Source organism: Macrobrachium rosenbergii, chromosome 42 (genome assembly GCF_040412425.1).
Source record: "Macrobrachium rosenbergii isolate ZJJX-2024 chromosome 42, ASM4041242v1, whole genome shotgun sequence".
NCBI classification, from domain to species: domain Eukaryota; kingdom Metazoa; phylum Arthropoda; class Malacostraca; order Decapoda; family Palaemonidae; genus Macrobrachium; species Macrobrachium rosenbergii.
The window spans coordinates 17,543,122-17,570,621 of NC_089782.1; the positions used below are offsets into that span (position 1 = coordinate 17,543,122).

General features: G+C 42.4%; 2 protein-coding genes and 1 non-coding gene across 3 annotated transcripts in view; 1 reads left to right on the forward strand and 2 right to left on the reverse strand.

Moving 5' to 3' along the window:
* LOC136827750 (putative leucine-rich repeat-containing protein DDB_G0290503) overlaps positions 1 to 27,500 on the reverse strand; it is a 187,007-nt gene that overhangs the window by 118,737 nt on the left and 40,770 nt on the right. The window lies entirely within an intron of this gene.
* The window catches only part of LOC136828010 (uncharacterized), a 69,829-nt gene that overhangs the window by 25,799 nt on the left and 16,530 nt on the right, over positions 1 to 27,500 (reverse strand). The window contains exon 5 of the mRNA XM_067085626.1: positions 15,928 to 16,139. Within this exon, the coding sequence (XP_066941727.1) occupies positions 15,928 to 16,139 (212 nt within the window). The remainder of the gene's footprint in view (positions 1 to 15,927; positions 16,140 to 27,500) is intronic.
* LOC136828459 (U6 spliceosomal RNA) lies at positions 7,159 to 7,263 on the forward strand. Its single transcript, XR_010850051.1, has one exon. It is a non-coding gene; the product is annotated as a U6 spliceosomal RNA (small nuclear RNA).

A 27,500-nucleotide genomic window follows, 5' to 3' on the forward strand; every position in this document is an offset into this window, starting at 1 on the left:
CCTTTCAAGAGGATTAATCATAGACCATTCAGTTTTAAACAATGATAGCATAACTAACCATGGCAGCCCTGTTTAATCTGCCTATCATTCCCCAGTCTTCTGATTGACATGTTAAATTGTAACTCTCCAGAAAGCAAACCCAAGTGTTTATCTGTAAAGCCCCTTTGTTAAAATACGGCCTCAGCCCAACTGTTTTTTTCTTTACGATTCCTGCTCTGCCTATGTTAAATTTTGTAGTCAGATTTCTTCAATTCCCCTGTTCAAGAGTTAGACCAGATTGGACCCCTGATCAAGGAAACTAGTAAAGTATGGACAGTAAGTAAAAAAACTAAAAAAAAAAAAAAAAAAATATATATATATATATATATATATATATATATATATATATAATGTATATATATTTGTCACATACAGTGTTATGTGTCCTAATTACCCTGGATTTCTTATATAATGTTGAATTTGGCACATACAGTGTTATCGTCCTAAGTACCCTCTGATTTCTTATTGGTACCTTGGTTTCTTTGTATTTCTTCTTAACTGTTAGAGGCCATAGTGCTGTAGTAGCTAATGCATAGTGACTGTTTGGGCTGTAAGTTCCACTACTGTGTGTAATTACTGGTTTCATTTGTGTTAATAACATATACTTTTTCTGTGCGTCATATAATTTTGTGTTAATCTTTCTTATTTAGTTGTTAAAAAATTAAAGTACTAAGTAGTCCCTTTGATCATGCCAGATGCTTCAGAAACTAGGCCTTCTGAGAAGTGGCAGGATCTGATAAGTAACAAAGAACTTATACATAACACACTATAACATTCAAGATATCCTACAGCATACAGCATCCATATTTGGTCACCATACAACTTACAGATTTTTCTGCAAGATGCTCACTTTTTAAAGCTTGGCAATAAAAACCCTCATGATATAATAATAAGTCAAAACCCTGATAAGTTGATGGGTTGTGCAATGTCATTTCCCCAATGTTGCCCAAAGACAGGAAATTAAGCAGACTGAATCCATATTAGGATTATGGCACCATCTACAAAAAGAAAGAAAAATAGGAATGGCCATGCTTTATGTCCCAGTTTGTTTTCTTGTAGGCAGTGCAGGTCAATGTTTGATGTTAAAACACATATGCTTTCTTAGAGAAATATGAACCAACCTTTTATATTGGGTATCCATTAGTGTAAGCTGAGACAGTTGTTAAATGTGGCACAGTGCATCACCGACTTATGGCGGATTTGAACTTGGGAGCTTTTCGCGCTATTAACGTTTTGCCAGTGTGCAACTTGATGTTGCATCAATTTACATTGCCGCCAGATGGCACTAGCAGCAAGATAGGCATCAAGTTAACATCGCCAGGCTCTGTAACTTGATACAACATTGGATTACAGCGCTGCACGATAACTATCAGGTGGTTAACTGATAGTACTGAGGCAGAGTGGGGAATACCCCACTCTCACCTAACACCACTTATCCCTTTTTTTTCTTTTCCCACTGTCAAGCAAGAATGTCTTACTGCACTCCTGATTGCAAAGTTGAATTTGTGGTTTTTTTACATGATGACAAGTAGTGTCATATTTGAAAGTGTGAAGGGTTACATCTGCTGTTTGCTGCAACCTCTAGGAGCTCAACTTGTTGAGCTTCCATTAGTGAGCTGTACCCCTGTGGAAAAATGCTCAGAGCATTGACTGCTATTTTCCAGAGGAGAGTGCAGATGTGATCTAGGGGCAAGAAAAGAAGCACAAGTGCTCTCCTTCTGCCTCTTTCCTAAGGACAAAGGGGAAGATGTCCAGTGATGGCAGGTAAGTGAGGTATTCCCCCATTCTGCTGCCAAACAACTCCTGTTACCAAGTTCATCGACCTTGTCTAAGTCATGCTGAAGACACCTATATAAAGGACTGGTTTGTATACCTATGAAAATGAAATTACTTGAAAATCTAGTTTTGCTTGAATTTATTAGACACATCCCTTTAAAGAAAAGTATTAGAATCTTTCCTTTTTCACTATCATCGTCATACTCCTGTGAATGTGAAGGGTCTCTGAATTTTGCTAGTTGTGTCTTTAACATGATTTAATTTCCTTTATCACCATATCTAATTGCAGATTTTTTGCAAAGCTATAGCTGATTAGATCAGTCTAATTACTTTAATCTTTTATTAGAGCCAGCCCTGTGAGCACTTTGATTTTTAGCTTTTGGCCTAGGTTGTTAAATTGTTTTATAACACAATATTCTAGCTCAGTTAGTGGGTGGCTGTGTAATGACATAAGAAATTCAGAAACTGGAAGTCCTCTATGCCAAGGCACTGTGATTCCCACAGGAGAGGTAGTGCTGTCAGTGGTTTTAGTAGGGTTCCTTCATGCAGCCCTTAAGTTGCACTAAACATTTTAGCCCTTTTACAATAGTACTGTACTTTCATTTGTCAATCTTGTTGCCCAAATCCACTCAACTCTCTTTGCACTGTCTAAAGCACTGGTGGCTGAAAGTTCCCCAAGTCCTTGGATTTGTATGACTTTTCAAAATCAATCAAGACACCATGATTCAAATATTATTCACGAAATAAATCTTGTGCAATACAATATATACCAGTAATTACTTTAAAAATGCAGGTGCTGTTATTCCTCAAATTGTTTTAAAGTTTGATGCATATAGTAAAATGGTGGTGTGAGAGATCAGAATGCAGAGGTACAAAAATAAAGTTTCTTTATAATTTTGCTGCATCTTTATATTTTCTCAGTTATGAGATGTGCATAATTCATGTCCTGGTCTTAATTAAGATGGAGGTATAGTAGTTGTATGTGGTTACAGGTATTTGTTCTTACCTATTTCTTCTGAAGAAGTGCTCATTTTGGCAGTATTTTAAAACTGTCATGTTCCCATTCTCCATAAAAGATAATTTTACTGGGGGTCATTACTGACATGAGTTAGGTCAATATGAAAATAAGATATAATATTATAAAGACAATGATCAGAACAGAACTGAAACTTTGTAATGACTTCCAGCTGCCCAACGGTTATGTTGGGGAGACCAGCCAAATAACTTCTGCAAAATAGGTGTCTCTTCAGGAAATTTAGATATTGACATCACTCTGCTCTCCGCTGTCAGTCGGCTGTCAATCCAGCATGTGGAAGATGATAATCAAGAAGGTCATCATCACACAGAACAGCAACCAGATGTCAACCATTTTGAAGTAAGAAGTTTTTGGAAGTGAGTCTGAGGCCTGTGAATGACAGGTCAATGATTAATATTTGTTATATGATTTTCACAAAAATCATCTTAGTTTGAAAATGAGTACAATAGTAAAATATGCAATTTAAGAGGTACTATTGCTCTAAACAGGAGGTCATTAAGTTATTGATGTCATGGGTGATATAAGTGATACTTTTTATATCATGTTCATAAGCCTCCATAAATTCTAGAGATTTCCAGCACAGATATGATTGAAGAGAAATGACAGAGCATTTTGAAACTCAAAGCTGATCTATATTTTATTATGTCAATTTTTGTATTCCAGTTAGTTCTGTCATGCTTTAACTACAACCAGTTCATGTGAAAATCAGTTAATTTGAAAGAGTAAAGACTTACTTGAGCAAACAGAGTGGCCAGTACAAGCAGAGCAGTAGAGTGGCCATAACTCGGGCATCAAAGAAAGATTTCCTGAAGAAGAGAGGAAGTAACTAATGATGAGGAGGATGAGCGAGGGAGTGTAGATGTTCAGGATGGCATGGCCAAAGAGACGAATCAGTGGGATTCTGAATCTCACAACGCTTGGAAGTTTCGGCCCTCCAGAGACCAGTTCAGTTTCCCCAATCTAAGAATTGAGAGATCATGAGAATATTTGCATATTATTCTGTGTTGTGAAATATAACCAGATAATGTAAAGTGAGAGGAGAGCAAAGCAGAATTATAAAGACAAGATACAATGGATTTTTAGGAGATGGATCCACATAATATACATTTTGCTATTTCAACTAATTTCCTCCACATTATGTTTGTACATGGACAGTTAGGAATAAGTCAACAAATCTACATGTATGTATAAGAACCAGGACTTAGGGACCAGGTTGTGGTTTAAGGCCTGTATTGAGCTTAACCTTCAACACGTCATACAGTCACAGTTCTGTTGCATCCTATATGCAGAGCATGGTAAAGCAAAACAACAGTAAGAGCAGGGACACTAATGGACTGTACAAGCTGTGGGGAATAGGATGGCTGTGTTCCCTTCCATAAATCCAAGATTTTATGGCCTGTTGCCAACATCTGACTGAAGCAATAATTATTTTTCTTTAGAAGAACAGTTCCTCTCTGTTTTTTAACTTTTATCAAATTTTATATTTTATAACACAGGTTATATTTTATTCTAACTTTGAGAATTTTTACAATAGCTATGACTTCATAAAGTAGATTTGATGTGGTTTGTTAATACAAACCCATTAGGCAGTCCCTGCCATCGGTGGCATCGGGTAATGGAGTTTGGTGTTACAGGGTTTGGCTGATGGCCGTCGTTAACCGGATTTCGGCGCCGATCTCAGGTTAATGGTATCGTTAAATGGGAACTTCGGTGCCGATATCCGGTTAAAGGCGCCCGTCAAAGTGGATTTTGGCGATTTTTGGTTTACAGCGATTTTTGGTTAGATTTTCAGTTAGCGGCCTCAGCTGGGGATGAACACCATTAACCGGGCTGCCTGTATTCAAGAAATAGTCTTCAGCTTTTTGTGGAAGGCATCCAGGTGCATGGATTGAAGCATTTCTAAGGGAAAGTTCCAGAGTGCATGCTTAGTCAACCACAGGACCATGCGGATCCTCCTTAAGGGGGAAAGTGCTGTGGGTGCACACTAGGCATTATTAGTGGTGTTTAGCAACCTTTGGCCCCTAACTGCACTTGCTTTTATCCTGTTACTGTACCTCCATCCAAGCTTCCTTTCTTCAGTCTTTCTGACCAGCTCCCTAAACTGTTACTTGTGCAACTGTGGATTTTCTCGTAGTTCCACCTTCAAATCCTTGCAATTCATCTATTTTCTGGATCTTTATCTTGCCATCCAACTACTTCAACTTCCTTCTCACTGTCTATAAGTTCTGAGGGCCAAAAGTGCCCCAGTGCTTGGCTCGACAGCCTAATTTTCATAATCAAAGCATGTAGATTCTCTACTAATATTCATTCTTCTGTGCACTTTGGTTTTTGGCTACATACCTGCCGCTCACTTCAGGCTTACTAGCCGTATCTGCATTTAATGAAGTATCATTAATAGCATTGTATTTTCATTTGAATCTTTAGTGAAACATATTTATAATTTGATCCTACAAAGATACATACCATCACCTTTGTTTAGAATTCCTAGTGTGGTCTGGAAATGGTCATTGAATCTTGGTAAAACCTGTGATAAATTGGAGGCAGGCAGGTGAGTGGTGGGGTGCTGCTCAATCACCTGTTGTTAACCTTGTCATTTTGTTCATGAGACTTACCTGCCAGATATATATATAGCTGTATTCTCCGAAGGTCCGACAGGTAATTTCAAATTTCTCGCGGCACACGCAGTGGCCGGTCAGGTGGTTAGTACCCATTCTCGCCGCTGGGAGGCGGCATCAGGAACCATTCCCATTTTCTATTCAGATTTTCTTTCGTCGCCGACTGTCAACACCTGTTGTCAGTTCCTCTTCCGCCTTTGGATTTCGAAATTTGTTGTCACTTTTGCATTTTGGTTGTTTTTTGGTATTCGACTGGATCTGTGACTTGGCATACGCTCTTTGTGGACCGTTTTTGATTTTGCTTTTGACTTTTCTTATAATTAAGATGTCTTACCTCTAGCTATCGAGTCTGTAGCTTGGGTGAATGTAAGGTGAGGCTATCGAAGACTTTGATAGTTCCTCACTCTTTATGTATGATATGTAAGGGTGTTCAATGCTCTATGATAATCGGTAATGAATGTGTGGGATTGTCTGAGGGTGAGTGGAAGAAATATGAAGCCTATATGCTTAAATTGGAGCGTGATAGGCTGAGGAAATCTTCCTCCTAGAGTGCATCCTTAGTTGGACAGTCAGGGTTTTCTCCTACTAGTAACCCTGTAGTAATTTATTATTAACCTTGTAGTTTGTTGCTGCAGAAGGTAATTCCCTTGCTCTCGTGTGGAGTCAATGCGTGCTCTTGAAACTAAAGTGAATGCAATTCAGACGCATAGTGTTTGTGCTAGTGCCCCTAGTGTTGTGGAGGGGGCGTCAGATCGGCCCTATAATGCCTCTAGGCCTGGACCTCTGTCGAACTCCCAGGACCAGGGGGGGGCATGTCGAAAGCCGCATGAGGGTTACGGGGCTTCCCACCGATCTGGCGTCCCTTCGGCAGGTCCTGATGACGCTACCCAGGCTGCCAGGGATCGTGCTCAGGCACGCATCCTGAAGGATTGCTTCGTCCTCCGACACGCCCTCCCGCCACGGGGTTGGAGCTCTCGGTTGGACTCTCGCCCTCTTAAGACAGCTTAGAGAGGACGCTTCACGCCCTTCTCTGCAGACGCTGTACTTTCCCCGAAAGTTGCGTGGATATTCTCTGCAGAAGAGAATAAAGTGTTTTTCGGGAATGATCACTCTACTCGACCCCTGTCGCGCTAAGGCAAGGGCTAGAGCTTCCTGTGGAAGGAAGACATGTTTCTCGCCTCCTTCTCTTCCTTCCTCAGGTTCAGCCTTCTCCGAGAGAGGGCTTCTCCAACGTTGTGTGAAGATTTTGTTGGTTTGTAACAATAGCTGATGCTCTCATGAATTTTCAAGACTCGAATCTGCCTGTTAAGAGGTACAGACTTCACCTCGCCCCCGCTTCGGGAACGATACAGAGCGTCTGTCTTCTAGAGAGAGTGTTTAGTGGCTTCCTATTCGTCTCCCTCGAGTTGGAGGTGTTGGCCTTTTCTTGTCTCGCGCCAGGAGCGCCTTGCTCTTCGTGGCGCTTTCTCACGCTTCACGCGCCTTCACTTTGACGCTCGGCGCCGCCGCTTTCAGCCATGACGCCACGCCACGCCAGGTGGTGACTCTTTCTAGTACTTGCCACGGAGCCTCGCACACGCCATGACGCGCCGCTTCGCCAGATAGCTTCAAGTCTTGTGTTGATGCACCGCCCAGTTGTTCATCATGTCGCATAACTACCGCCAACATTTGATGTCCTTCTTAATTTAGCCAGTACTTGCTTCGGCAGTACATATACTAATTGGAACGATACAGAGAAGATTAGCATGGCTTTGCGCAAGGATGACACGCTTAATCGCGGGAAGGTTCCACATTTTTATGTTTACTATACGACTTAAAGGATTGACGACTTCTTCTGCTCGCGAGTTCCCGCCACGACGGGCGAATCGGAACTACTTTCACCACTCACCAAGACCCACCAGCTGCGGAAGAACATCTCTTTCGTCACAGCCTTTGTATGAAGAGAAACTTTTCGCCTTCTTCTTCCTCTGATTATCAGATTCCTGGCTTTTTCTTAGGGATCTGTTTCCCTGAGACTTTTCAACCGTCGGCTCCTCTCTCCTCCACCCTCGCAGTTGTCTTGTCTTAAGGGGAGCGTTTGACTTAAAAATCGGAAATAAAATTTTCTGGGATATTTTATATATGGCATCATACATATCCTGACTATCTTCTCAGAAAGTTTTATTTAAAAGTTCGCTACAGTTAGAAGTTATAAAACAAAACAGTAACCTATCATAGTCAAATTACATTTTTCATATAATGTAATGATATTGTCAGTATATCGGGTGTAATTTTTTTAGCTATGAAATAATATCTAATGCGACTATGGCAAACTCTGTGGGACAGTAATGATCAGTTTAAAAGACAGGAATGCCGCAGGGCAGTCAGTATAGTCAGTCAGTAGCAGCTCAGGAGCTTGACTACAAAACGTCGCGGCCACAACCTCAGCGTGTTTTACATCGCTTCATTTAGCTTCATTTAGCGAAGTTATATTACTTTGCAGGTCTATTTTTGGTTTTTCATTATGTCATAAACATCAAATCCGTGTAACGGCAAGCAAATAAATACACAGAGAAGCAAAAATATCGCTTTTTCTCAAAACTAAAGTTATCGAGCATTCAAACTGCATCTCCTTCATAACGCTTGCACCGATCTCAGATACAAAAAGTAAACGAAAGCTAAATGTTTGCATAATAAAGGGGTCATGGAAGCAACACGAGACCCACCACGAAAGAGTTTTTTCCAAGGAATGTCACTTCCAAGAGAGGTAGCAAGTGACTCCCTTCATCTCCAGATTCCTTTGCAACCAGGCTTCATTTTGCACAAGCCTGAAAGAGTGAGGGGCAGACGTTTGGTCCCTCCTACTGTTAGGAGAGAGGTTACTTGATTCCCTTCCTGCTCCCTCTTTGTTGTTTTATTTCCCTAATCAGCCTTCCTGTCAAACAGAAAATTGTTTGACCTGCTCAACAGATGCCTGAGCCGGAGAGCAGTGGAACATATTGACCTGGTGTTCCTCGGGATTTTACTACAGATTGTTTTTAGTCCCGAAATCTTCAGTAGGCTGAGACCTGTCTTGACGTCAACAGGTCGAATAACCTGGTCCGAAGGAAAAGTTCAAGATGGAGACTCGCGAGTCAATACTAGGAGCCCTTCATCCCAGGGATTGATGGCATATTTGATCTCCAAGATACTTGAGTCTTCACGCCCCAATTCATCCACGATCGGTGAAGTATCTCAGGTTGTCTTGGGGGGACTAGACGTACGCAGTTCAGGGCTCTCTGCTTTGGACTTGCATTAACGGCTACCACGTTGAAACACCGCTTCGTCCGATCAGCCGGTTAAGCAACGCTGGGTCTGGTCAGTACTTGATGGTTGACCGGGGAACACCAGATGCTGCTACGCCACATTTTGTCCGGAGGGTGTTTACATCGCCTCATGAAAACGTTGCGATGCAGTTGCATCTGTCGCACGTCAGATCTCACCTACTTGGACGACTGGTTGATTGAGTGTCGAAGTGAAGGTATCTGGAGTGACCTTCAGTTGACTCTGCAACTCGTGAAGTCCCTGGGACTTCTGGTCTGTGGAGAAGTCGCAGCTGATCCCCTCACTGTCCATTGTGTCTGGGAATTCAGATCTATTCAGCGGCTTTTATAGCCGCCTCCGTGCAAGAACGGCAACTTCTATGTACGAAAAGTTTCGCCTTCTTGGAAAAGGAAACATAGGTGAAGGAAGGAAATGAGTCTGCTGGGGGACCATTTCTCGCTGGAGAAGTTTGTTTTCTGGGAGTCTGCATCTCAGGCCTCTTCAGTTCTTTTGTTGGAGAACTGACAAAGCAAGAAGACTTGAAAGAGGAATTGAGAATTTTTCCTATATAAAGAGTGATCTGGTGGTGGTGGCTCGATCCAACGGAATTGCAGAAAGGATCTCCCTCAAGCTCCCTGAACCCCAACCTAGTGTTGTTTTTCCGACGTGGTCGTCAACAGGTTGGGGCAGCAACACTAGAGGGAGAGAAAGTGTTAGGAAACCTGAGAGAGGAACAGGTGTCCAGTACATCGATTCTCAAAGATTTGGCATATCTTTTAGCTCGCTAATTTTTTCGAGGGGTCCAAGTTTGCATCGTGCAGTTCTAGCAAACTCGGACAATACTTGTTCCCTGTTCAGCCTTTGCAAGAGAGATTATCTTTGAGCCTATGCTCAAACATTTCGATTCTCACAAGTTTTGTGGCAGAGGTCGAAAAATGTTCGGAGCAGACCTGCTCTGTTGGCGCTTATCAACTCCTGTCAAGAATGGACCCTTCATCAGGAGGTTTGCCAAGATTTTTGGAAATTTTGGGGTCACCATCTTGTGGATATTTTCACGACTCAAGAACAGCGAGGCTCCTCTGTAAAGCCCATTCTGTACTAATTCTGGGGCAGTTAGTAGTTGCTCTTCCTGGGATTGACGGGAATAGATGTTTACGCCTTTTCCTGTCCTAAATTCTGGGAGAAGTCATACGCAAGTTCGCGTTCACAAGGGACGCAGGATGACTCTCATCCCTATGTTTTTGGCCTTCGAAACCACTGGTTCTCTTTGGAGTTTTCTTCTGTTGGTAGACGCCTGAGGACCTTCCTATGAGAGCAGACCTGCTCATACAAACCCACTCACGAGATATCTTTGAATCTCTCCGCCTGAACCTGACTGCTTTCAGACCACGTAAAACTTGGTCAGAGCGAAGGGGTTTTTCTGGCCAGGTGGCACGGCCATCGCTAGAGCCAGAAGTTCTTCATCTAAAGGATATATCTATGCGAAGTGAGCAACCTTGTTGCTGGTCAGTGTAGAAAGAAGGGTTTTTCCCTCTTCCTCTATCACTGTGAGCCAGGTTGCGGATTTTTCTTTACTTAAGAGAAAACGATATAGCAGTTCCGACTATTAAGTGTTATTGAGCATGCTTTGATTGTATTCAGACACAGAGGATTAGCTTTGTCTGACAATATGACTCCTACGATCTTACGAGTTCGCCAAGACGCCCAAGGTTCCTCAGCTGATTTCTGCTTGGAACTTCTGACGAATGCTCAAGTTTTTGATGTTTAGTCCTTGAGCCTTCTCCACCTGCATCTCTTATGTTATCATCAAACGGCATTCCTCGTGGGCGAAGAGAGTGAGAGAAGTTCGAGGCCGCCATGTGGCTTCAAGGAACACAATGCTGTCTATTCTTTAAGCCCTAAGTTCTTGGCCAAGAATGATAGGTCTTCTAACCTTGGCCTAGACACTTTGAAATTAAAGGTTTAGCAGACCTTATTGACAGGAACCTGAGGGAGTTCTATGTCCAGTTAGAGCTCTGATACTACCTTAAAAGAACACAGGACACTCTGTGGTCCATTGGATGTTTTATGGTGTTCTGTGAGGCAACCAGTTAAACTTATGTCGAAGAATGCACTGGCATTTTCATTAGACGTCACATGACGCACATCGAAGTTGTGACGACTCAACTTCAAGTTGTTGAGAGTTAACGCCACGAGGTGAGGGCAGTTGCTACCTCCATGGCGTTCGCTAAGAAAAATATGGTACCAGTGACATTTTTAGTGCCACATTTTGGCGAAGTCAATTCGGTGTTTGCCTCTACACTCTTGGCAAGATGTTTAGTAGCATACGAAATTGCTTTCGCTGGGACCATACATTGCTGCTTCAGCAACCTTGGGGGACAAGTGGGTAACCTGATCCTATCCCTTTTAATTGTGTTTTTGTATTGTTGGGTCGACTACTGGAGGCAGTCTTCCCAATCCTTTGCAAACTAACGCTTTAGGTGTTGGTTAGGTGGTTAGTAATGCTCTTTGTCCTTCTTTGTATGGGCTATGATCTAGTCACACTGTGGTCACGCTCGCTGACAGATCATCTAGAAGTCGCCAGCTATAGGTCACTACCCTGGGGTTTAGTAAAGCAGAAGCAGAAGAGTGACAGTAACCACTCAGTCATTACGCTATCAGATAAGGAACCAAAATAATTTTACCAATAATTGGTTTTTTCCTATTTCTTGGCTGTCTCCTACCCCTCCAAAGGTGGTATTCAGCTATATATATATCTGGCAGGCAAGTCTCATGAACAAAATGATATTTTAATGATAAAACAAAGTTTGTTCATACTACCTGGCAGATATATATATTTATATTGCCCTCCTCCCTCCTCAGAGACAGTGGCGTTAGAAAATCTGGAAGAGAAATGGAATGGTTCCTGATACCCGCTCCCAGCCGCGGGAATGGGTACTAACCACCTGACCGGCACTGCTTGTGCCGCTAAATTTGAAATTTGTCGACTCTGGAGAATACAGCTATATATATCTGCTGTGTAAGTATGAACAAACTTTATTTTATCATTAAAATATCATATTTTCTTCAGCCATAGTCAGGTGAAAACATCTCCCGTACCTGTGCTGTGTTGGGAATATAATTATATTGTTTTTGTGTTTTGTTTAATATGTTAGTTATTCCTAGAAAAATTACGTTGTTTTTGTTTTTCTGGCAGTGCTGTTTATCATGGAACCCCACATTCAGTGTGTTACAAAGTGTTTCTAAACTTAATTAACCTTGACTTACAGTAAGATGTATAGTAGTTTGAAATGACATTAGAGAAACATTGGGATAATGTGTGAAATTTTGTAGAGGCATGAGTGAGGTTCCCTCTTTTCCCCCCCTGCCATCATCTTCCTTTTTGGTCTTTGGCCTGTTTGGAATTGGGAGTAGAGGGAATTTGGAGCCTTATCATCTGGTTTAGCCTTCAGGACTTCATGTGAGTGTTCCCGTCTTAAGTAGATTACCAGGAGGAGATGTCAATTAGTCATGAAGAGTTGAGTGTGTATTTGATCCTTTTCCTCTTTCTGTCTCAACCTTTGCCTTGTCCAGGATGCAGGCATTCTTGTATCTGGGTCTCTTTTCAGCCTCCAACAGGTTTTAGCTCTGATTCTTCTGAGTAGCAGCTGGTACTGGGTTGGTATTTGGAGTGCAACAACCATTAATTCTCCTGTTACAGTTTCTGGTGGGTGCCATAGAGCTCTTATTTTGGCATGGGCTCTTTGGCTGTCATCCTCTGGATCTGCATCGAGGGGCTGAGCAAGAGACAATAAGGTGGGAATAGAAAACAGTTTCTGCCTTCTCCCTTTGCCCCATCTTCAATTTCATCTTCCCAATCCTTTCGGTCGTCTATTTGTGTGTTGGTCAACAGACTGCTACAAAGGTGTTGTTTGGGAGTATCTCCTTTGGGCAATCCTCCATGATCCCCTGAACTGATCTTTTTGTAGGAGCACCAATCTTGCTTTAACTTAGTGACTGAGCTTTAGGGTAAGTAACCTGTCCAGTTATGATTCTTGTGCATGTCTGTCTGCAAGAGTCCCTTCAGGAAGTTCTTAAAATGAAGGTTTTCATCCATAATTCCATTAAATTCCCTTGGGGCTTAACAAAAGGCAGTAAGGTAGGAGTAGGAAACCTGGTTTCCATTTTCTACCTTCCTTCTGATTTTCTTTTCCTCTCCAGTGGGAAGGTCATACCTGTGACCACAGGCTCAGGCCCCATTCATACACTGATCAGTACTCTAATGTATTTCTGCTGTTCTCTTGCATAGCCCAGGTATCACAGAAACAAGTAGGTCTACCCTTGAGACTGTCCCTTTGCAGATTTTGGAATCTTTTTGGTTATGGCATTGGGTCTCTAGTGTGTTACTTTTGCCTGTATGTGCAGTGTCCGTGCTTGTCCCTTGTCTCTGCTGATGTGCATGTACTATCTGTACTAATATGCTGTACATATTTATGCAGTGCAGTGTCTGTGCACGTGCTACACAAGGTAAATATGGCTTGCACTGGCTGGTTTGATCTTTGTGCACGTACATGCACTACCTATGCTGGCATGTGGCTTGTTTTCGTGCATACTTGGTGCCCCACAATCACAGATTACCAGGACCAGTTTTTTGGCTTCACTACTGCTGTATGCATATAAGAATGCTTCTGGATATGTATTGGTTCAGGTCATTCACAATCTACTCCACTGTCTTGGTGTATGGCTGTATGCACAACACCATTAGGTTTGAACAGTAGTTTCCTTGATCACAAAAGTAGGCCAGAGTTGACTGACGTGACTGTCTTTCTTTCTGTGGCTCCCACCACAGTCTGCTCCCTTTGGAGCTAGATTTGAAGGTTTTCCAGCACTGACTTTCTACAGACTTTTGGCAGGTACTTTAAGGCTTCAAGTCATCATTCCGACACTCTTCCCTACTCTCTTTGGAGAGCAAGGAGTTTTTCTTAGCTATTTCTATGCTCAGATTTTCAAATCATGATCGGTTTGCCATTGTCGGTAGTAAAGATCCTTTTCACCCATAGGATATGTGGTTTCCTACCTGGTTCTTCATCGTGCTGTTTAAACTTTGGCTTGGCAAGCTTAGGGGGGAGGGTTGAAGAGGCGATTATCCAATCTTACTCTTTCCAGTGCTAATGTAGCTTTTCATTTGGCCATTGTTCCTCCTTTCAAGGAGTAATCTTAGCCTTTCAATAATTCTGTCTTCTCTCTTCTCTGTTGATTTGCTCAATCAGTCTGGGATTTATTCTTGGGTGGCTATGAGTAACTGTTTTCCTTTGGGAAAGGAAGCTTAGACTTTCCCTTCCTTTGCAGGGAAACACAGAATGGTGTCATTGTCACCTTGCATGGCATGGTTTCCATAACAAGTTCATCCTACCTGTCAGATTTTTTTCTTGAGTTGATCCCAGCTCACATAACTCCTCTGAAGCCTTCAGGATATTTTTTTCCCATTCTTCTTTGGAAGAAGTGAGAGGTGTCTCCCTATAATCTGGATTTTGTACAACTCTCTGATCCTCTTGGCTTCTTTAGCTCACCTCCAGAAATAGATTAACTGTCGTAATTCCTTCCATTTTGCATTACAGGTACTACACCTCATTCCCTTTCTGTGAGGTTTATGAGGGGGTTCTCAGTCCCTCTATTGAGAAGGTTTTAATAAAATTACTAGATTTCCATGTTGGCATTTTTAAACCCTGCTTCTTCTGTCAGGTTACGGTACCCTAACCGCTCCCATTTCCAGGTAGCGGCCAACCAGAAGGTGAACTTGGCAACCCCCCTTCTAACCCTGTGGCCTTTGAATTGAATTTCCAGTCTTGCAAGAGAATGACATAGTTTCCATTCTTTTTAACAGACAGGGTTCTGAGTTACTTCTAAGCTCTTCAGGTAAGGTATCAAGGGCAGGATCTTAACTTGTCAGGCTGCCGTCCTCTTTCAACAAAAGAGTACCTGTAGGCCTTTTGACTGCTTTCTCCCTGGCCTGTGGTGGTTGCTGAACCATTGTATAGTTTTTCTCAGCTCCTTTCTGTGCATAGTTGGGCTTAGGGTGGCAAAGAGATACCTTCGATTTGTGACCTGTCTGAAGACTATTCTGGTCCTAGCAGGCTTTTTCATCCTTTTTAGAAATGACAGCTCTTTAGGATTATTGCTTTGCCTTGTCCTTAGTCTTTATTCTTCCTGGCCTCGACCTGGAAGTAATAGAAGTGTTTCCAACCATTTCAACCATTCGATAAATCTATCCCACGAGCTTCTGTGAAAACTGTTCCTACAATGCCTTCCACCCCTCAAGAGGACAGTGTTCTGTGTGCAGTAAGGCTTTTATCCTATCTTCAGCATATAGAATCTACTTTTCCTTTTCTCTCATCTTTTTTCTGCATGCCCATTCAAGATTGGCTTGTTTCCAAGAATTCCATTTCTTATTATTCTGTGGTGTCACAGGAGATCCTTGCCTCGAACAAGATTAGAGGTCATTAAGCTGGTGCCATTTCATTCTAGTTGAAGCTCTGCCATCCTTTATACCCATATAAGTATAAAGATTGCCAGCAGGAGTGAATAGTAACTTAGACCACGGCTTAGAGCAACCTTAAATATAAACTTAAGCAATTAATGTGTATATATCACATACATTAGTATTAATAAAACTTGAATGAACTAGTAATAAAAATACACATCCATCATCTTTGTCCTCAGGCCTCTGTGAAATTTTGCTACTTAGGTCTTTCACATGCTTTTCTACTGGAAGTATCCACTCATCTCTAGTGTTTCATGGTAAAACTCATAAGACACTGGGATTTTATTCATAGGAACCCATTGTTGCAGTGGGCCATTTACTTTCAGTGGGAAAGAGGTTTAATCAGTCATCAAACTCATCCTCATGATTCATTCCTCATTGGTTTGGCACACTGGAGGTATGCGTTTACTGGTTTACCTGCTTTTACACCTCTTGTGCTTGGTCAGTGTCCTTCTTTGGTTTCTTCCACTATAGACCCATTACTTATGGAAGTGTCTAAAGTTTTATTGTGAAAAGATAGTGTTTAAAATACTTGGACAACAATTATGAAAGTTTCTTGGAAAACTGTGTTGTCTTAATAGTGTGGGAGAGAGATCATTACAATATATAACCTCACTTTAAAATTGAGAGAATGGAAGTGGTTACACAAAATACCTTACCTCATATTCATTGAGAGTTGTGCTTCCTATATAGGCAGCAGTTGAGTTTGGATGGACTTCAAGGAAGGAGACTTGACCAGACACAATCTGCAGGTGCATATCACAATACTGGTCATCAAAAGGGTAGAGAGTCAAGTCAAAGTTGCAGGTGAAAACTGTGCTGTATTTCCGGGACACTGAAACAGGGTTCTCTTCACCAGAGTAGACGTCCACTGTGGAAATAATGTTCGATTTTTGCATAAGTAGAAATTGAAATTTTTTTCCTTACAAGTACATGTACTACTCAAATTGGATTTCATCTATACTGTACCAGAGAGACTATAAATTACATTTGTGTGATGTTTTTGTAACTTAGAGATCAAGGAACAGCATTAAAAGCATTTTATAACAGATGTAATATTTTTTGTGGCCATATTGTGGGAGTAAACAATATATATATTCTTGTAACTTATTAGGGCCACATATTTAGGAATGAAAACAAGAAAATATATATAAAGGAATGGAGCAAGAACATGAAGCAACCAAACATATCACAGTAGGTACACATTTACAAAGAGAATAAAACATTTAAAAAATTTTGAATACTTTCTCACCTGGATTTAGGACCAAGTTTTGAACTAAAGACTTTTTATAGCATTCGACCTTACCCATTAAATGCAGTTACAAAAACTATACAAAGTCAGAGTAAGTAAAATCAGTGACAGTGATCAGTAAGAAATATGCAATGAATAATAGATCCATGTTACTATGTACAGTATAATCTCCCATCATAATGCTTGCTTTTATTAACCACATGGGTATAAAAGTTGCATGCAGGAGTGAATAGCATTTCTTTGAATTTTACTAAAACTTACAGTTCCCAACCTTCAGACCTTGTATCCTCATTCCATATTTTGCAAAACAGCTGGTTAGTGCAACAAGGTATCATTTCTTTTCAACTAAAATTGTTGGCACTATTTCTGTCATATAACATGTATTATATCAAAATAAAAGGAGATTCTCTCTTTTGTAGTAAATTTTAGTTTAGGGCCTATTATTTTAATCATTATTAATATTAGAGATCTCAAGAACTTAGAACATAGATTGAATGGTGCGGGCAATTATAAAAACAGTGTGAGTATAAATGTGGTGGCCGTTTTCAAATTCAGAATACCCAGGAGCCCTTACTTCTTTTTTTCTTTTTCCAGTGTTTATTAATATGCATTATCATCATATTAACAATCTCACAACTCTATGAAAAAGGAATTAAAACAGTAGGACATCCTCACAGTATTAATGTCTTCCCACTGATATATCTAAATATAGTGACACTAGATTGAGGTATCTCAGTGTTAAAAGGTTTATGCAGTATTTAGATTTGGGTCAGCTCCATGCTAAATAGAAGTCGCAGTACTTGTTGATGAAAGTGGGAGATTTTCATCTTTCTGTTTAACTATCTGACAGGCAGATAGTTCAGACTTCTACCAGTGTCCAGATGTAGTAGAATTTGGGTCCCTGACAAGATGAACAGGTCAGCTGGCTTATTATTACCTTTCAGTTCTTACTTTCAGATTATTTTGGGAATTGTAAGAGGATACAGGCAGTCCCCAGTTAACGGCGGCCACTGTTATTGGCGCTGATATGCACTGATCCCCGGTTATCAGCGTCGATAACCGGATATCAGTGCCTATAGCTGGGGATCGGCACTATTATCAACGATTTTCGGTTATCGGCAGTTTTTGGTTATCATCACGCAGTCGGGAACGGAACCCCCGCCGATACTCGGGGACTGCCTAGTCTGTTTGCAGCCAGAGCTGAATATAAAGGACTCTGGACAGGAGGGCTCTATCTTCTGTCCTACAACGACTACCTCGGCTCTCTATGTCTCACTCACACAGATGTGACAACAGTCTATTTCAGCCATTTTCTTTGTACGCCAGGTCTGTGCAAGACAAATGTTCACCTCAGTCTGATGCCTTCTCTTCAAGGAAATTTGGTGGGTTTGAGGAATCACAGCAACATTTTTCTGCCCGCACTTTTTCTGTCCGCCCCCAGATCATACAAACTACTAAGGCTAGAGGGCTGCAAATTGGTATGTTGATCATCCACCCTCCAATTATCAAACATACCAAATTGTAGTTTTTATTTTATTGAAGGTTAAAGTTAGCCGTATTGTGCTTCTGGCAACGCAACAACACAGGCCACTACAGCCTGCTGAGAGTTTCATGGACCATGACTCATACAGCATTATAGCGAGACCACCGAAAGATTGATCTATTTTCGGTGGCCTTGATTATACTGTAGGGTCCCTTGTGGACCCGACACACCGTCATCTCACCTAGCTTGCTAATCTCCTCACAGCAACATCTCTGCATGCAAAACAGCAGACACAAGAAACACAGCATACGTCACTCATCTTTTATACAATATCTGCATTCATGTTATTGTCATGTTAAATGTATCTTTATTACCATGCGCATTACAATGTCAGCGTTTCAGCCATATGTAACATAGCTTCATTCATGCCTTGTATATCATTTTATGTATATGTAAATTGATATACAATTTACATATCTATCTACAAACACAAATGATTGTGTGGTGACCTGTTTTCGTTCACCTAGTGTTGGACACTACATTTCTGCTGGCAAGAGTTATTGACCTGTCTGTTTGTTGTCTGAATAAATGAGTAAGTTTATAGATGCTGACTCTTATGACTTCGCTACATTGGTGGCCACGGAGATGACCGACCCAGCCAACCCCACTGGTGCCATCCTCTCCAGCAAGACCATCGCCGCTGCCTCCATATGTCTACCTCCATTCATGCCCCACAACCCAGAAGCTTGGTTCTTCAGGGCAGAAACAATCTTTTGATTGAAGAAAATCACCTCCTCAGCATGCAAAGCAGTCGCCAGCCTCAAATTCCTGCCAGACAACACATTCGAGCAAGTAGCAGAATGGCTCGCAGAACTTCAAACCCCTGTCACTTACGAATTGCTGAAGGACCAGTTGAAGTCGTCCTTCAGCATGCCACCCACTCTAAGAGCCAAGAAATTCCTCAGCTATGTGGGGCACCCGTACGAGATGAGCTGCTATCGCATGTCTACAAACAGTTGCGGTGGCTCATCATACTACCACCACGATGGCCAACCTGTGTCATCCCTAGACCTTGTGAGAGAGGTCCTCACAAGATTACTTTGCCAAACAGTGGCAGCCCTGCCCAGTGCCTCCACCATACCAGTCGAAGAATTCCTGAAGTTGGTCAATGCAGTGCACATGGCCCACAAGATGGCGGAGCCCACACAGCCACCAACAGCAGCAGCAGCAGCAGCACCACGATGGGCCCAGCAGTCAACTGACACGGAATCCAACAGGGACCCAGAGGGACCAGCCACCCCCATCCACAAATGAAACTTCCCCAAACAATTCATCAAAGGGAAGACTAGACAGAAGAAAGACGAACCACCAGAGGGGGTGTGCTACTTCTACTGGAGATTCGGGAAGAAAGCCTGCAAATGTGACAAAGGCTGCCTGTTTTAAAAAAAACATGCAAGAGGGTCGCACCCGCAACCCATCCAACTAAACATCAGCTGTGAGCAGACTGGTTATCTCATAAAAGAAACTGAGCCTGCCCACCACTCTTTCTTCCAGGTGCGAACATGGAGGCTCCACGTGCTTCTTCATCAGGGACAAAAGGTCAGACACAGAATTCCTCGTCGACACTGGATCATGCAGGTCATTTGTACCAGCCAGTCCGAATGAATGACTCAACCCTGCTCCACCTACCAACCTCCACGTATCCACCACTAGCGGAGCACCACTCAAGATGTATGGCAGGCGGGATATGAATGTGTCATTCAGTGGGAAAGACTACAGTTGGACCTTCATCACGGCAGCAGATGTGACAATAGCACTGTTAGGAGCAGACTTCTTAGCAGCACACAACCTGCTAATGGACATAGTATCAAAACAGCAGACCTTTGAAAACAACTCCAACATCATCTCATCAACAGCCACGCTGACGATCTGCCAAGGCACCGTCACCTGAACATCAGAGACAACAAACATGCCCCATCGCAGCAGCCGCCTCACCACTGGAAACATGACAACTCCTACAAGACTACCAAGAGGTCTTCAAAGACGACCTGCAGCACAACTTAACCAAACCAGCAAAACACAACATCCACCACCATATAGAAACCGAAGGTCCCTGATTCACTCATGTTTCAAATGTTTAGTCCCCGAGGAGCTTGCCTATGCCAAACAAGTTTTCAAGGAGATGGAGAATGCAGGAATATGCCAAAAAGCCCCCAGCCCATGGGGATCCCCCCCCTTTCACATGGTACCAAAACCTGACAGAACATGGTGCCCGTGTGGAGACTACCAGCAACTAAATGTCAGAATGAAGCCAGATAGATACCCGTTGCTGAACATAGCAGACATAACTAACCAGATAATGGAGCAAAGATCTTCACCAAAATAGGCCTGCTTCCAAGTTCCATTAGCAAAGGAAGATAAAGAAAAGACAGTAATCACCACCCCCTTCAGCACCTACACGTTCAACTACAGCTGTTTCAGCCTTCGCAGTGTGGGGCAACATTCCAAAGACTCATGGACGAGCTGCTTGGCAACCTTCCATTCTGCATGGCTTGCATCGACAATATCCTCATGTTTAGCGCCCCAACCTCAAGCAGCATCTCAAAGCTATAAAAAAAGTACTGCAAATACTCAGAGAAAACTGACTACAGTAATAGTATGGGAAAACAAATGCAAATGGGCAAAGAGAACGGTAGAATTCCTGGGACATCAAGTAAGCCCAGAGGGCATTAAACCCTTACCAGAAAAAGTAAAAGCAATCACTGACATCCCAAAACCAACAACAGTTAAAGCAGTATAAGAATTTTCAGGACTAATCAGCTATTACAATAGATTCATTTCTAACATTGCTAAAATTATGAGCCCGATATATCAGTGCGTACAAGGAAAACAGAAAAAGTTAAATTGGCCAGAAAATCAAGATAATGCAAAACGAGGGACGACAGTTTGTTGTGCAAACAGACCATCAACCCTTGGTGCACGCCTTCACAAAGTCAGCAGACGCATGGTCAGCATGGCAACAGCAGCACCTGTCAGCAATAGCTGAACGCTCCTGCACCATGAAATACTTGAGGGTTCAGCAAACGCTGTGACAGACACACTATCAAGAAACTGTGTCAACACCATCCAGCTCAGGATAGCCCATTCCGAAATAGCAGAAGCACAAAGAGATGATGCATACCTACAGTGACTGCGGTGGGACAAACCCGCCCTTGCAAGGAAGCGACTTGTCAATCAACAGTGGAGAGATGACCATTGCCTGCGAAACAACTACTGGATGCTCTTGCCGCTACCTGCCAGGAGGCCTCAGAAGAAATGCCTTCATACTCGCCCACAACCTGTCCCACTCGTCAGGCTGGTCAACTGCCCGAATCATAGCAGAGCAGTGCATTTGGTGGAGAATGAAAAAGGACATAAAAAACTGGGTGAGAGAATGTATCCCATGTCAGACATCAGAAATCATAAGACACATAGAGAGTGGGATGGAGAGTTCCACACAACACACCGCCAACTCACCCACATCCAGGTCAACATAGTGGGTCCCCTCCCCACCCCCCTCCGAGGGGTACAGATACCTGTCCACCACCCTCGACAGAAATGCCAGGTGGCCCGAAGCAATACCGATATGGCAACAGACAGCGGAAAGCTGCATGGAAGCCCTCATCAGATGGGTCAACAGAGCAACACGGATGACAGGGGAGCCAACTTCATGTCGCCCTTTGGAATGCCGTGGCAGACAGTTTTGGGACAAAGATAACACACACATTGGCCTACAATCCAGAAACTAACAACATTATCGAAAGGCTACACCGGTCGTTGAAAGCATCACTCACCACCACCAGATGTCAAGGTGGGAGCTGGAAGGAGGAGCGGTGGGTGTTACTGGGCCTAAGAACAACACCACATGCAGCATTCAACGCATCTCCAGCAGGAGTCCTATATGGCCAAGCATGAACATTGCCAGCAGAGATTTGCAAGATCAAACGATCCCAACATCCCCATCTGACACCTGAAAAGTGGTAGAATGGATAATGCCAGCCAAAATGACCTACCATGTGACCAGAAAAGTGTATGTCCCCAGCGAGCTGCAGAATGCAAAATATGCATTCATCTGGGTAGACACACACACAGAACCCCCTCTCCCTGGCCTACTCGCAACCATACCATATCATCCAGAGACGACACAAAGCCTACCAGATGACAGTGGATGGCAGGATGACGTGGGTCTCCATCAACTGCCTAAAACCAGACACTGGCCTATAACCATAAGGCTCTCCAAGGAGGGGAGTCCTAGGGTCCCAAGTTGACCCCACACACTGTCATCTCACTTGGCTTAATCTCCTCACAAATACACCTCTGCGCCCAAAACACGTGGACACAAGAAACACAATATACATCACGCATCTTTTATACATATACAGTATCTCCATTCATATTATTGTCACGTTACAGTAATTGTATCTTTATTACCATATGCTTTACAATGTCAACATTTCAGCCATATGTACCATAGCCTCAGTCATGCCTTATATATCGATTTATATATATATACAGGCAGTCCCCAGTTTACGACAGGGTTCTGTTTTTATGCCACATCGTAAACTGAAAAATCGTTGAAAATTGTCAAAAATCCAAAGAAAACCTTACTTTTAATGCTTCAGGTGTATTGAAAACGATGTAAACTGCATTTTTATTGAGTTTTTCATTAAAAAAAACTCAAAATTTTTATTATTCTGTCATTTTGGAGCCGTATTTCTTTCATCAGATTGCACGACGTTGTAACCCTGGAACGCACGTAAACTGGAAATAATTTCTGATGAATGTATTTATGCCATCAGAACCTGGAATGTCCGAGCCGGACCTGTCATGAAACCTGGGACTGCTTCCATCTGTCAACAAACAAATGATTGTGTGGTGACCTCTGTTTTCATTCATTTAGTGTCAGACACTGTGTTTCTGCTTGCAAGAGTTATTGACCTGTCTGTTTGTTGTCTGTGTAAATTAGTAAGTTTTTAGATGCTGACCCTTACTCACGCCTTCACTACAGTATGATGTACAGAAAACTTGATTGTGCTGAAGAAACTTCGGCACATTCTTTACTTAGCATACAAAAGAAATTCACAGGTGGCGAAATGGCTTAGCTCCAAATAAATAAACCCCAACAACCCAGATTAATTTTTTGCTGGGGGTGTAGTCACAGGCTATTGACCATTTTCTTTATTCCGGATACCCATAGGGGTTGGCAGTAAAGAACAGGAAACAGCGCACAAACCAATGCATGTACAGTATTATTCTTTGTTTTCAAAGTGGCTTACCTAATTATGTTGTGTCTGGCTGTGGGATTATTGCACCCTCCCCAGCAGTGTCTCAGCATAACCACCACTCTCATGGCAATAGTGTTTCAGAAATTTTTTATTCAAGGTAAAGTCACTGGTTATCAACAGTTATCTTTATTCCAGATAACCATTCGAGTCTGGCAGTAAAGAACAGCAGACACACAAACCTTTAAATGTATTATCCATTGTGTTTCTACAGTGACTTACCTAACTATGTCGGGCCTGGCTGCAGAGTTGTGCCTTCACCAGTTCAGGAAATACTGTCTCTAATAACCACTCCATACACTCGAAGATTTCTTCGAAGGAAACATTTCCGAACAAAGTTAACGATATACTCACCTTTTAGATGTCATGATTTTGGCAAGGAATGAGGGTCTGCCTGTTTAATGAGGGCCACTAAAATAATTCACATCCTATGTAGAGAGAGTGGTTTGTTTGTGCTAAGGTGCAGGAATACTGAAATAGGACCATCTGGAGTGTTTGCCATGACATCTACATAAACCTTAAGTACTTGAAATAGGCATAATATTTTATATGAAATGCTTTTCCTTTATCAGAAAAGGGGTATTTTCCCTTTAAAAAGGTCCTCATTCTTGGACAGGAATGATAGGCCAGGAGACAAGAGTAAATGATAATTAGGTGTATGAGTGGTGAAATATTGTCCTTGTCTAAGAGGGCCCAGTATGCTAATCCAAGCTTCTGATGCCAAAGCAGTCAAGACGACTGCCTTTTGCAGCACATGAGTTGTAGTCATATTGGGTCCATGAATTGCAGGGATGACTGGAGTCTAAGAACCTTATTCAAGGACCAGGTAATGGGAAACCTTGCAGGAGCGGACCTTTGCAATGTAAAAGACTGGAGAATGGAATTAACAATTTCTATATTATAATAAATTCCAAACCATAAGGCAAGGGTTCTGCCAATGCTGCCTTGTATGCCATGATTGCTGAAATAGCAAGGCATTTGACCTCAAAAGATAATAAAATGTAAAACTATTTTAACAAATTTCAACTGGGCTGTCAGTGTGGAGGTAATCTAACCACATTTTCCATACGGACTGGTATGTTTGATAGATGAATTCCATAGTTTTTGCACTACAGTAGGTACCTAGCAATGTTAGGCAAATAATCTTGACAGTAAACTATATTCAAAATTCCACATGAAGGTCATGGCTCAGAAAAGAGGATGTGTAGGTGACTTCCCCACCTTCTGTCTGGGATAGAACAACAGACAGCAATGGAATCTATTCTTTAGCCTGTTGTAGAAGAAATAAGGAACCAGTGACCATTTGGCTAATTCAGGGCTACTAGACAAGTGGTTCCATTAAGGTAGTAAATTGTTCAAAGTTTTCAAAATCTGGGACAATGAAGGAAAAAGGTATATCATCTTCAATTTGTTCCAGTCCTGCATTCCTACACGACTGGGATTCTCTCTTGCTATTGCCTGAATACCCAGGTTCAGAGACACACTGGAATTGATGGTTCTTGCATGAGGCAAACCGGTCCACTTCTGGATTGTGGAAGCATGCTAGCAATAAGTGACTTGAGAGGAGCTCAGCATGAATTTTCAGAGATGGAAAGGCATCCAATAGTCCCAGGAAGCTGGTATGACACTACCTCAGAACAGATGACCATCTTTCCCCTAACTGACAGTCCTCCCAGTGGCCTCCCCAACATATCAAGGCGGCATCCTGTACGTATTATCACTTGTATGAATGGTGGAGTCAGGTCGACCTGTTTGCCTGGGACTCTTCCTTTTCCCTTCCTTGTAATATCAGTCCAGGAGATGATGTTTCTTTTCCCTGGTAGGAGTGTTGTCTGCTTTGAAAGGGGTGCTGATAATATTGTTGTCCTTTCATCTGTTGTTGGAGGGGTCCTTTAGTAGTGACTGTAGGCTTGTACAACTCTGATTCACACCAAGCTTTCTTAGGCCAAAGAAGAGGGAACTCTCAAGGGTATGGTTTCCCATTCCCCTTTTTCAAGAAAGGATCACCCTTCTTTCAGAGGAATACTTCTTGGGGACGCTGAAGAATGATGGTAAATAAAGTCATCTTTCTCTGTGGACCCCTGTTAAAAGGGGGTCTGGTTTTTGGAAAAAAACTACTTTAGAGGAGGTGGAGGGTGAGACCATCTATACCCTGGCCCATTGAAAATTATACTGTTCTCCCAAAGGGAGGACTTCCATGCATGTTATGCTGTATAAGACAATCCCAACCATGTAAGTCTTATGAGGACGAACGACGGCTACGCTGTAAGAAATATATACTGTATATATACAGTGATCTCTCGCTACTTCACTATTCGATTATCGTGAATTCATGACTTCGCGGAGTTTTTAATATATATTAATGGAAAATATATCATGGATTTTCTGGAAAATTCTAGAAAAATCACGATATGTGAACACCCAAATTTCTCATTAAATCCATTAAAATATTAATAATAAATAGTATTTCCTAGTCTAAGAACAACAAAACAAGCATAAAATAGCAAAAACACACATATTTGCACTTGTAACTCCTATGGCAAAAAAAAAAAAACATCTGGAAAGTGATGCCTATCAATGGAAAGTGATGCCTATACAGTACAGTACTGCGTGTTCCATTGTTGGGAAAACACAAAGTATACCATCTCGGTGACTAAGTGCGTTGTAACACGGGCTGTGATTGGTGCTTAGACTGATGCTCAGAACCTGCAGCACCTCCCCTTGTCTCTCTCTCGCGGCCACTTCGCTTCAAGCTTTCTCGCCGAACGGTTTACTTTACGCTGTGCTGTGTGATTTTTTTGTGGTTTTTGTTGAACTTGCTCCAATTTTCACCCCGCAATGGCTCCTGCGTGCTGCTTCTTCCAAGGCTGGTACTGAGCCTAAACGCCATCGAAGAATGATGATGATCGCTGAAAAGGTGAAACTTCTCGATATGTTGAAGGAAGGGAGAAAGTTCGCGGCTGTAGCCCACCATTTTGGTGTGAACGAATCCACCATTCGCTACATAAGACTAAGATTAGGAAGACCGCCATCACTTTAACAAGTCGGCAAAGAGAGTGGTTATGGCTCGTAAATAAAACTATCGTCCATATGGAAGCTGCTTTGGCCGTGTGGTGGATAGCTTTGGACTGCCGTTTAAAGAAGAACATAGCCTTGATGCGAACATTATCCAAACAAAGGCTAGGGAGCCTGTACGACCTTCACCGCTAAGGAACCAGAGGACGACAGTGGTGAGCGCAAAGAAGCAGAAGATGAGGAAGACATAGATGATCTGCAACCAGAGACGCCCAGTCATTCACCACGTAAGAAACTGCAATTTTTGCTAGCAAAGGGTGGTTTGTAAAGTTTCAGAAACGCTACAGCCTAAAAGCGCCTTGCATGGGCGAGGCTGCTTGCTGACGCGGTCGCTGCTGAAACATACGCCATCAATGAAATGAAACCTTCAAGAAGATTATCTCTGAAGGTGAATATCAGCCCGAACAAGTTTTTAATATGGACGAGACGGGTTTTTTTGAAAAGAATGCCCTTGTGAACTTTCCTGTTCAAAGAGGAAGCAAAGCCTCTGGCTTTAAAGCATACAAGGATTGTGTGACCTCGTGATGTGTGGCAATGTTGGCAGTGATTTTATTAAAGCCAGGACTTATTTACAAGTCTAAAACCCAAGGGCTTTAAAAACAAAAACAAGAATCTGCTACCCATACATTGATGCACAATCCAAAGGCCTGATAATGAAGATGCTGACTCCGACTGGTTCCACAGTGTTTTATCCTGCAAGTGAAGTTGTATCTAGCAGAAAAGGGCATGCCATTCAAAGTCCTTCATTTTGGATAATGCTACTGATCTGTCGTATTCGGGGTTCAGGTTGAGTTCCTACCGCCCAACACGACGTCACTTATTCAGCCAATGGACCAGGAGTTATTAGGGCTGCTCAAGGCCCTATACAACAGGAATGCCGTATGAACCTGGTTAAGCTTCCATGGATACCGCCGCCAAGAAGACGACGATTTCAACTTGAAGGCATACTGGCGGCAGTACACAATTGCTACGGCCTCCAAAATATCCACAAGGCATTGGAAGAAATGAAGCCTGCCACCATTAACGCCGGCTGAAAGTAGTTGTGTCCGGTTGATTATGACGACAAAGGATTTACACTGCTGAAATCCAACACCGGCAGTA